Source organism: Salmo trutta, chromosome 31 (assembly GCF_901001165.1).
Source record: "Salmo trutta chromosome 31, fSalTru1.1, whole genome shotgun sequence".
In the NCBI taxonomy this organism is placed as follows: Eukaryota; Metazoa; Chordata; class Actinopteri; order Salmoniformes; family Salmonidae; genus Salmo; species Salmo trutta.
In genome coordinates, this window is record NC_042987.1 from 10,041,046 (window position 1) to 10,053,258 (window position 12,213).

The 12,213-nt window shown below is 43.0% G+C and overlaps 1 protein-coding gene across 4 annotated transcripts in view; it reads right to left on the bottom strand.

Moving 5' to 3' along the window:
* Nucleotides 1-11,707, bottom strand: part of LOC115169475 (capping protein, Arp2/3 and myosin-I linker protein 3) — a 41,689-nt gene extending 29,982 nt beyond the window's left edge. For all 4 annotated transcript variants that reach the window (XM_029725127.1, XM_029725129.1, XM_029725128.1 and 1 more), the window contains exons 1-2: nucleotides 11,535-11,707; nucleotides 5,480-5,574 (exon numbers count right to left, since the gene is read on the bottom strand). In XM_029725127.1, coding sequence (XP_029580987.1) covers nucleotides 5,480-5,574; nucleotides 11,535-11,592 — 153 coding nt within the window. In that variant the 5' untranslated portion in view covers nucleotides 11,593-11,707. The remainder of the gene's footprint in view (nucleotides 1-5,479; nucleotides 5,575-11,534) is intronic.
* Nucleotides 11,708-12,213: the final 506 nt, after the last annotated feature.

Here is a 12,213-nt window from a genome sequence, read left to right on the forward strand (position 1 = left end):
CAAATTGTGAGCCTATTAAGCTTGGTTGAATAATGGTTTATAAATTAACTTAAAATTGTCATAAGATAACCTCTTATTTCACCTTGTAACTTTGCAAGGGTTTCACGGTTGAAGAACATTCTCACTTTTGGATGGGATGCATTGGTGCTCTTATTTATTTATCCCAGGAATTTTGGCATCACGTCAAGATCTACGCAATGCACTCAAAATAACGACGACCTCGAATGTGCCAACAATTTGTGCTGACAGTAAAATGTTGATTATGCTACACTAAAGCTACCCCTTCAAAAAACATAGTTGACTTAAATAAAGTTACTTCAAAAAAATGTGTTCACTACAAACAAACTACTTTGTGAAAGATTATCATATGTAAATCTGAAATGTCATAGCCTATACATTGCAAGAATCGATCACTTTGGGGTCATATGTTAACAGAATGTGTAATTTAAACACAAAAACTGTTTCAAGTGAGAATTAGGCAGGTCTGACAACACTACATGGCAAAACAATTAATTAAGTACTGAAAACACTACCTAGATTTGAATTTAGTTCAACCAAGCTATTGCAAAATTTTGTTAAATTACAAGTTGAACTATATGTAGTTCACTACTCCAACACTGCAACTGTGTTAGCTAGCTAGTTAACTTAGTTAATATCTACAGAATAGGCTTTCCACGCCTTGACAGCTAACATTACCTAGCTAGCTACCTAAAGCTGGCAAATAGCTAGCTAGCTGGGCTTGATGGTCTTAACTTCCCTGAACCTTGTTCTCAGGGTATCTGTACGGTATGCAATGGTATTACGCGAGACACACCCAACATGCTAACATTAGCTAGCTAGCTACTTGTGTCAACACACAAGTATGCGTAGTTATTTTTCAATGTCAACACTAGCTAGCTTATAAGTTATAGCAAGCACTATTATAAGTATGATGTTAGCTGGATAGCCATCTAGCTAGGTAGCTAGGCTAAGCCTAAATCCTAAATTATAGAAATCATGATAATGATGATAGCATAGATATTGGAAGAAGGTTTCTATACTGTCTCTGATGATAGATAGCCAGCACTAGTAGGCTAATTGTAGAGTGTCTTTGCTAAATTGTCATACATTCTTCTTCTCTACCATAGATTCACACAAGGTATCAGACTCCTGGATGGGGAAATGCTTACAAAAAACAAAAAACAGATGAAGACACAGACATTGTCGATTTCCAATGTTTCTTGTAATATTAAAAAGGCTACTCAACGTACTATAGGCTTCTGATTTGATTTGAGTCACCACTATTCAAATATTTATTTTATATTACTGCATTGGCCTATATCTTTCTTTATTCTAATTAATCCCATTATGAATCCAACAATAAAAATCCTTATTATTTTGCAAGAAATGTAAGGTATTTTTACTTTGCAATAAAGTTGACTAAAGTAGAAGCTCATATTTTGTTTTCACTTGCTAATGAGTATTGAGTCATTATATGGTAATTGCTCATAGGTAACTATATATATCTAGGTAACGTACTATGTAGGTACACAATAATTACAAGTAAGAACCCCTTAAGACACACTTCATTTGAACAAGCTAAATCCTGTGTAACACCTAGTAATTACATTGTACATATGCAGATATTACATGTACTCTGTGGTGTACTAGTGTGTTTATCCTCCCACTTGGATGGCACTTCCAGAAGCCTTAAAACGAGGGCCAAGTTGTCAGGATGGATAATGTACTATATAAGTACACATTCATTACAAGTAAGTACCCCTCAAGACACAGGAATTTCTCCATCCACAACCACAAGACCCTCCAGAGGGTGGTGAAGGAAGGCCCTCCGCATCATCAAGGACCCCACACACCCCAGCCACGAGCTGTTCACTTACTTACCGTCAGACTCAGAGACAGTTTCTATCTACAAGCCATCAGACTACTGAACACTTGAAATGGACTGACCACCTGCACTGACTCTCCGCACCTTGGCACTCATCCACACACACACACACACACACACACACACACACACACACACACACACACACACACACACACACACACACACACACACACACACACACACACACACACACACACACACACACACATCTACACACACAGACACACATATATACATTCATGCTACACACACATCACAACTGCTGCTACCATATGCTTATTATGACTGAAAAAAATACTTCAGAATTTAAACACTTGCCCCCCAAACACCCCTTTCCTAAAACACGTGTAAATATTGGACTATAAAATGTGCCTTCCTGTATTATACTTATGCAAAAATGTTTATTTTATTCTACTGAACCATTTACTTTATGTTCATATTCTATTCTTTTATTCTTTCTTATTGTTGTTGCATTGTCGAGCAGGAACCTGCAATTAAGTATTTTGTTGGACAGTGTATACCATGTGTGTCCCGTACATACTACTAATAAAAACTAGTAACGATGGTTTTTGTGAACCAGCTCTGAGATTTAACTATGCTCCTATGAAGTCCTAACGATCAATTTAGACTTAAGATGCTTTTGAGAAACCGGGCCCTGGCCGCTCTAATCTAGGATCCCGTCTCTCTGGCTCTGCCTAAGACAGTTTTGAAGAACGGGTGTGTGTGCCTGCATTCACACAAAATCCCCAGTGTCTCTTGGGAATTTTGTGTGTATGCGCACCAGTGTGTGTGCGTGTGTGTGTGCGCTTGCACGCACTTGTGCGCACACACATACTCACGGAGACGTGCACACACATACACACACACACACACACACACACACACACACACACACACACATGCGCACACACACACACACACACACGCACACACACTGGTGCGCAAACACACAAAATCCCCAAGAGACTCGGGACAGTCTGCTTTCACCCAGGTGAACCCAGCATCAAAAGGACACAACCTTTCCATCTTCCCTGGCAGACAGTCTGGCAGAGAGTAAGGTCGCGTTTGAAAGCACAGCTGCCCCAGGTCCTGCTCTATAAGCAGCCTTTAAAAAAGAGACGGAGAGAAAGAGGGAGAGATGGATAGAGAGTGATAGATGGAGGGAGGAGGCAAATGAGGGAGAAAATGCTGGCTTAAAAACACATCTTGTTGCAGATTTTGCTCACATAAAAGTCTGCACAACCCTAACTCAAAGAGACTTACAACCGAGCCCTGTGGAACATTAAAGGGTTCTGGGAGAGGGGAGGGAGAGAGTGGGGCGAGAGGGGGGGAGGTTACGGATACTAACACATCCCTGTTTATAGACAGAGAAATATCCCTGTAGTAAGACATCTATCATCAGATCAACAGATCAATCAAACCACCATTAGAAGCCTACCATCTACAGACATCCAACCATTACGGCATTCCCCAACAGGTACTCTGTTGTATCCAACGATGATGTGCATGTGTCAACCTCTTTAGTTGACTACCAGAACTCACATGACAAAAAAAGCAATCTTGATTCAAGTATTTTCAGTCTTCATTATGTGGCGCTAATACAAATCCGAGTGAGGTACTCTTTTGCGTTTAAGATAAACAGCTCTCCTTCTCTCCTGCCGTTGAACGTCTCTACAAGTAGCCTACCCTGTTGACAGATCCCTCCTTGTACCTTGTAGTTACAGGAGACTAACAGAGAATGTGGAGATCTAAGTGGAGAAAAGGTTTGAGACATCCGACTGTGTTTGGAGTGTCACACTGTAGCGATCCCATCCCAGTAATAGGGCCTTTATTAGCGAGGAGAGAGGGAGCTGGGAACCGATGACGGGCCAAATCGAGAAACGGATCGAGATAAATAATGGACGAGGGTAGAAAAGGCAGCAATTGGGTCATCAAAACACATCAGATTTCTTACTTCCTTTCCCCCTCTCCTCCGCTGCTCTGAGCTCTCATCACCCCTTTCCCTGATGCCCCCCTCGACTCGCACCACCCCTCCTTCTCCTCTGCCCCTCCCTCCTCCCCTCCTCGCTGTCTTTGAAGATGTTTTGTTTTGGAGTTGGCGCTAATCTTCAAATGAGTGCTCCGAAATGCATGCCCTCTGTGTGTGTTCCAGTTTGTGTGTGCATGACAGGGTGTGTTTATGTGGTTGTTTGTGTATCTGGGCGTATGTTGTTACTCTTCATAACGTTGCCCTCAGCACGGTGGTGGATGTCTTGCTGAGCATACTATGTGTCTGTCTGAATGAAAGGCACTAGGAGGGTGAGACTGTCTGTGTCTGTGTGTATGTGTGTGGGTATGTGCGTGTGCATGTGTCTGTGAGGCACAGCGTGACAGCTGGAACAGTAGACGCACATAGACAGCTGAATACCAGCACAACCCCAGAGGGAGAAAGGACATAGAGAGAGAGAGACAGGGAGAGAGGGACAAACAAAGAGTAGATGAAGTGTAGTAGGCTACGTATTCAACAGCGAGCTCACTGCATGCATGCCTGTGTGTGTTTTAGATACCCTACACTTTGTTCCAAAAGCTCTGTCCATTTACAAACATTTACATATGCACAATACACATGTCGGCCTCTATGCTATGTTTTACTTGTCATCATGCCATGTTACGCCATAAGTGTTTTGAGAAGTTGCATCAGCAAAACCCATTTAGACTAACATTCTCCTGAGGCCTAATTGAGTTCTGTCGGATAAAGGAGGGAGCAGAGTGGTTCAACACAGCTCTATGTGTTGAGATAAAGATGGAGGAAGGGAGGAGAGAAGGGCAAGATGAGATGATGAGCAGGGAGAAGAGCGAGAGAGCAGGGAGGGGGAAGGGAGATGGGAGAGTAATATAGATGGACAGATACAGAGGAGAAGAAAAGGAAACAAAGACTAGACAGGGGCAAAAATAGAGGGGGTGAGTGGTAATGACAGATAGTCTTCTCTCTACCCAGCACCAGTTTACACTCAGCAGGAAGAGGAAATGAGCTTGTGCTCTTACTCCTCTACGACCTTTGTGTCGTGTGTGTGTGTGTGTGTGTGTGTGTGTGTGTGTGTGTGTGTGTGTGTGTGTGTGTGTGTGTGTGTGTGTGTGTGTGTGTGTGTGTGTGTGTGTGTGTGTGTGTGTGTGTGTGTGTGTGTGTGTGTGTGTCATTAGTAACTGATACGGGTGACTAATTGAGGATGTCTCAAAAGCAGCAATGTCCGGAAGTGTGTGTGATGGCTGGCACAAGCTGCTAGGACACCTCTCAGTCCGCTTACACACCCTCAGGCACACACACACTGGCATGAACACACGCGCACGCATGCACACACGCGCGCACACGCATACACACCATCCCCACGCCTCTGGCATTAGAGGCACACTGCCACTTCTAATAAAGGTTGAAAGGATGGACTCAATGCCCCATGGTGTCCCATTTGCTCCTAGGGGAGTGTGTGGACCACCAAGCTTGAATGCCCGATTAAAATGGATTGTACTCTAATTTAAAGTTCAAAATACACTACATTGACTTGAGATATAGAATCCAGATTTCTGACAGTAGAGTGTATTGTGAAGGGGCCTCACCAGTATCCTGTCCTCTGATTTGCCGTGCTTGGTGTCCTGCTTTACAGCTCGCACAAACTTGATAGATTGTTTATCAATGAGCCTCCTGATGCTCTCTGTGGAAAGAAGGCATGAAACAAAAGTCAATACTGCAAGTAAATTCCTCTCTCACAAAAACGCTCTCTTACATGCAACATTACAAACACCACGGCACAGACACACATACACGAGAAAACAAGAGGAAATGAAACTGTTTTTATATTTAGCCCCAGAGGTGGAACTGATATGGAGGTACAGTCACACTATGAGACAAAGGAGACAGAGGGGCATGGCAAACAGCTTTAGTAAAATGTTATGTTAAAGGAAGTTTTATCAAAGTTTTACCAAATAGTTGATACACATCACACTATTTCTTAAGCTGCCATATCCAAAAGACACCATAAGCTTTCAAACACTAAGGCTGCGTTTACACAGGCAGCCCAATTCTGATCTTTTTTTTCACTAATTGGTCTCTTGACTAATCTGATCATCTCTGAAAAAGATCTGATGTGAAAAGAGCTGATGTGATTGGTCAAAAGACGGAAGAGGGGGATGGGGACAGAGGAGGGAAAGACAAGGAAGGATCAGAGAAAGACAGAGAGTTAATGCAGCTGTAATCAACTTTAATCTCTGTAAAGGCTCAGACACAGCGATAGGATTGTCAAACATTTGCCTGCCGACAGCATTTAGCACCCGTGAACAGTCAATCTTTTTTGTGTTCAAATAGCAAAGACCTTGGAACTCGTCAGCCACTACGTCTTGTTTAAATTCTCCAAACCAGAAGGTGGCAGTAGCATCATTTGGCAATGCATATCCGAGCATATTGCTTATGGTCTAGATTCAAAGCTATCTGCGCTAATGTTGCTATTTTGTAGAAAGCCCTTGTTGATACTATGGCCACAACTACATTAACTGCCTAGCAAGAATTCACTCTCCATAATCGGAGGGCCTGTTGTCCGGACCTCTGGCGGTCTCTATGGGGCTGCCACAGGGTTCAATTTTTGGGCCGACTCTTTTCTCGGTATATATCAATGATGTCGCTCTTGCTGCGGGTGACTCTTTGATCCACCTCTACACAGATGACACCTATATATCTGGCCCTTCTTTGGACACTGTGTTAACAAACCTCCAAACAAGCTTCAACGCCATACAACTAACCTTCCATGGCCTCCAACTGCTCTTAAATTCTAGTAAAACGAAATGCATGCTCTTCAACCGATCGCTGCCCGCACCCGCCCGCCCGACTAGCATCACTACTCTGGACGGTTCTGACTTAGAATATGTGGACAACTATAAATACCTAGGTGTCTGGCTAGACTGTAAACTCTCCTTCCAGACTCACATTAAGCATCTCCAATCCAATGTTAAATCTAGAATTGGCTTCCTATTTCGCAACAAAGCCTCCTTCACTCAAAATAGCCTCCAACACTCTACTCAGCAAATTGGATGCAGTCTATCACAGTGCCATCCGTTTTGTCACCAAAGCCCCATATACTACCCACCACTGCTCTCATTGGCTGGTACTCGCTACATAATCATCGCCAAACCCACTGGCTCCAGGTCATCTATAAGTCTTTGCTAGGTAAAGCTCCGCCTTATCTCAGCTCACTGGTCACCATAGCAACACCCACCCGTAGCACACGCTCCAGCAGGTATATTTTACTGGTCATCCCCAAAGCCAACACCTCTTCTGGCCGCCTTTCCTTCCAGTTCTCTGCTGCCAATGACTGGAACGAATTGCAAAAATCACTGAAGTTGGAGACGTATATCTCCCTCACTAACTTTAAGCATCAGCTGTCAGAGCAGCTTACCAATCACTACAACCCATCTGTAAATAGCCCATCCAACCAACTACCTACCTCATCCCCATATTTGTTTTGGTTTTTCTGCTCTTTTGCACACCAGTATTTCTACTTGCACATCCTCCTCTGCACATATATCACTCCAGTGTAAATTGCTAAATTGTAATTACTTCACCACTATTGGCCTATTCATTGCCTTACCTCCTTACTTCATTTGCACACACTGTATACAGATTTTTCTATTGTGTTATTGACTCTACATTTCTTTATCCCATGTGTAACTCTGTGTTGTTTTCGTCGCATTGCTTTGCTTTATCTTGGCCAGGTCTCAGTTGTAAATGAGAACTTATTCTCAACTGGCCTACCTGGTTAAATAAAGGTGAAATAAAAAATAAAAAATACAATTTAAAATTCCCATTATGCCAGTGCCAGCCCATAGCCAAATGTTTAGCTAGCTAGCTAACATTAGCGCATTTGCTAACTAGCAAAACATAGCTAGCTATGGACACTGCACTAATTCAGCAGCTAACACAGGCAGCTGATTCATGGAAACTAGCTAATCCCTTGCAATTGTATTATAATATCAATACTAGCTATAGTGGTTAGCTAGTTGGAAGTATTTAGTGTTGTGTGCATCGTGCCTGTGCACTTGGCTAGCTACACTACATGACCAAAGTATGTGGACACCTGCTCCTTGAACATCTCATTCCAAAATCATGGGCATTAATATGGAGTTGGTCCCCCCTTTGCTGCTATGACAGACTCCACTCTTCTGGGAAGGCTTTCCACTAGATGTTGGAACATTGCTGCGGGGACTTAGCATTAGTGAGGTCGGGCACTGATATTGGCCGATTAGGCCTTGCTCGCAGTCGGTGTTCTAATTCATCCCAAATATGTTTGTGGGGTTGAGGTCAGGGCTCTGTGCAGGCCAGTCAAGTTCTTCCACACCGATCTCGACAAACCATTTCTGTATGGACCTCGCTTTGTGCATGCGGGCATTGTCATGCTGAAACAGGAAAGGGCCTTCCCCAAACTGTTGCCACAAAATTGGAAGCACAGAATCGTCTAGAATGTTATTGTATGCTGTAGCGTTAAGATTTCCCTTCACTGAAACTAAGGAGCGCAAACTATGAAAAACAGCCCCAGACCATTATTCCTCCTCCCCCAAACTTTATAGTTGGCACTATGCATTGGGGCAGGTAGCGTTCTCCTAGCATCCGTCAAACCCAGATTAGTCCGTCGGACTGCCAGAGGGTGAAGCGGGATTCATCACGCCAGAGAAGGCGTTTCCACTGCTCCAGAGTCCAGTGGCAAGCAAGCTTTACACCACTCCAGCTGACTCTTGGCATTGCGCATTGAGATCTTAGGCTTGTGTGCAGCTGCTCGGCCATGGAAACCCATTTCATGAAGCTACCAACAAATAGTTATTGTTCTGGTGTAGCTTCCAGAGGCAATTTGGAACCTATGATGGTGCCACGTTGAAAGTCACTGAGCTCTTCAGTAAGGCCATTCTACTGCCAATTTGTTCTGTGGAGATTGCATGGCTTTGTGCTCAATTTTATGGCTGAAATAGCCGAATCCACTAATTTGAAGGGTTGTCCACATTTTTAAAAATATTTTGTATTGTATTTTTTCTACCATCCCAAAGTCTACATTGCATATGAAGTGTGACTGGTTCATCTGTAGATGAAAATACCCTCTTTTTCCCTTTTTTTGTTGGCACCCCCACGTCGGGGTTCGTTCTCTCTGATTGGCTCAAAGTCAAGTTGTTGGCCACTGACGAGCATTGTGATTCCACAAGTAGAATTGGTAGGTTCGTCGCTACCGGGTCGGCAAGCAGCAGATAACGCTTTTGTTCTAGCAAGAAAAGGAACGGCCTGCCACTATGATAAGTACCTATCGGCAGTCTATCAGCAGTGAGATTCTTGGTGTGTTTCATGCTTAAAAACCACTCAATTAAAGCCCTTAACACTGGGCATTCCCACAGAAGGCCCGGCCACAGCATATGCTGAACTACCATTAGAGAGAGAAGTAAGGAATGAGAGAGAGAGAGATGGGAAAGGAGAGGATGAGTTAAAACCTAGCCAGCAAATCCGACCCGCTTGCTTACAGCTTCATTTGGGTCGGACAGGCTTCCTGCGTAGATGAAAACACAGTGGAGCCAGCGCAAGATATTTTTCGCAAAACGTAGCATGAATTTTGAATAAGTGGGACACATTTTGCATTTCTGTCTTCTGTAACCTCTTTCAACATCTATCCAACACATTAGCCCAACACATTTCTAAAATCCTCAAGATGTTCCTAATCACACAAAAAAACTAATGTTGATATCATATTCACAGAGGCATGACACACTCATTTGTGTACACTGAATCCAAACCCTATTTTCTGTTTGCATTTGGTAGACTACGAGAGCAGGTTAGATGAACCGAGACACGATGATTATAATCCTAATTGTACTCCAATGACAATTCAATTCAATTATGTGTGATTAGGAAACATGTGTTGGGATAATATATTGGATAGATGTCTGAACCGGTTAGAAACCCACTATTTCTGAATTCACAAAAATAACAGTAGCAATAACAGTACTACAAAAAAACATGTTTACAGGATATATTACTACAAGCCGTCCTACTTTAGCTAGCTATAGTTAGTAAAGCGGGACAACAACAAAAATGATTGAAATACAAAAGGTAAACAAAATGTTGGCAACTTTTTAATGTATATTGATGCAATAGTACATGTAAATAGTATGCACATTTACATCACAATTTGGCACAATGCATTATTTATGACAGTTTTATAACCTTAACATCAAAACAGAAAAAAATCTGTCACTTATCTTACAGTGTGCTTCGCAGGGTGAGCTTCCCCCTTGACGCTTGCTCTACGATGTCACACCAAGATGTCACACCAAGATGTCACACCAACGAAGTTATGTACTTTTGATCATGTGGTTTCTCTGCAAGGGCTTAGTCACAATAGTGTTGACTTTCTCTCGTCAGACCAATAAATAAATGTGTCAGGATTAAGCTGTCCCAGTTTATATGATGGATTGAGGGACGTCTTCTGAGACATTTCTGGTGCCGGCTCCGCCGTGTCTTAATCTACACAGAGGAAGCCTGTCTGACCCTAGTGTAGCTGTAAGCACATGGGTCGGATCTGCTGGCGAAGTTAAAAACCTGCCTTGATTGTCTAAAGGACCTGCTCTTTCTCCATGAGTGCCCACCACACATCCCTTCCTTCCTGGACTCTCTGTACCTTTAGCTCTGACTGGTCATTACCACAGCCAAATCCGGAAACAAACAAGGGTTTAATTTGCCGTCACGATAATTAACAGTGAGAGACACCCTTTTAACACCCTTCTGTCCAATGGTGTCAGTCGGTGTGTGTGTGTAATGTGTTTGTGTGTGTGTGTATATGTCAGACACTGCCATTGTGTTGGCATGTGTGACCAACAGTGAGTGTGATGTGCTTGTCACATGTATAAATATAACTCTCAGTGTGTGTGTGTGTGTGTGTGTGTGTGTGTGTGTGTGTGTGTGTGTGTGTGTGTGTGTGTGTGTGTGTGTGTGTGTGTGTGTGTGTGTGTGTGTGTGTGTGTGTGTGTGTGTGTGTGTGTGTGTGTGCGTGCGTGCGTACGTGCGTGCGTGCGTGTGTGTACTAAACAGTGGTATGCTGAGCGCTGCACACCCTAAGGGCACTATAGCCCATCTCTTCAGTGTAGAGGGCCTCTCAATGCAGAAACTCATGACTGCAAGCTTCAAACAAAATGATTGTTCGCGCATAACACCCCTACACACAACCACAATCAAATGAAAACTATTAAAGCCAAGTCAAAGCACCCAGAGGCACGCACAGGCAGCCACGTATTTGCAATAACACACATATAACCAACTCGCTACTGACAGAAGTGTGGTTTAATAACCGTTTACAGTATGATTGTGGTAAATACAGAGCAGGCAGCGGGAACCAAAGCAATCTCAACGTAGCCTAAATATTTCGATTCGGATCGATAGGAATAACAGGTTATCATTCCTGACGTGGGGTTACACAGCCTTTAGCCTGCGCAGGGAGAACATGGAACGTCAAAGAGAGTGACATGTTCAATAAAATAACCATTGAAATTCATAACAGCGATAGGCTCTGCATTCTGCCCAGGAAATATAGTATGTCGGCTACAGCAGGTGTTGAGCATGACAGTGATTTTAAAAGAGCAGTTTTGCGCTTACCTGTATTTTCCTTGCTGACGTGAACGAAACCTTCAGCGGTGGTCTCTTTAGAGGCCATAGCGCGCCCTGACTCCCCGTCTGCGCTTCTTATAATCAAGGGAGAGAGCCGCTAATGCGTTTCAACTGGCAATCGGAGAGTAGCGCGGGCGACTCCAGTTCCTATCAACATATCATATCGGGGAGAGAGACAGAGAGAGAGAGAGAGAGAGAGAGAGAGAGAGAGAGAGAGAGAGAGAGCGAAAGAGAGCGAGGGAGAGAGAGAGAGACAGAGACACAGAGAGAGAGATGCATTAGTCAACGCAGGAAGCATAGACCCAAGTGCTTCAGATATTACTTTTAATATTTGAGGGAAAATAAAATAATAACACTATAATCTCGAATCTCAAATAATCTAATTCTAATAACACGATTTATTAAAAGTCTAATAAGTCTAAAAGAACATTGAATAAACGTATTAAGTTGATGAAAATATTCTAATGATAATCGTTATCTTTAATATCATAATTAATAAATGATTCCATTTTGCTTCATTAGACCAATAACTTTTGCCTCATTTCATTCACATCAAGAAATAGCCTAGAGTACCACCCATTGTCAATATATGGCCATTGAGACAGTTTTTGTGAGCTGGATGGTTACCGTGGTAAAGTTCCTTTGAGATTCGATATTTGCCAAACAT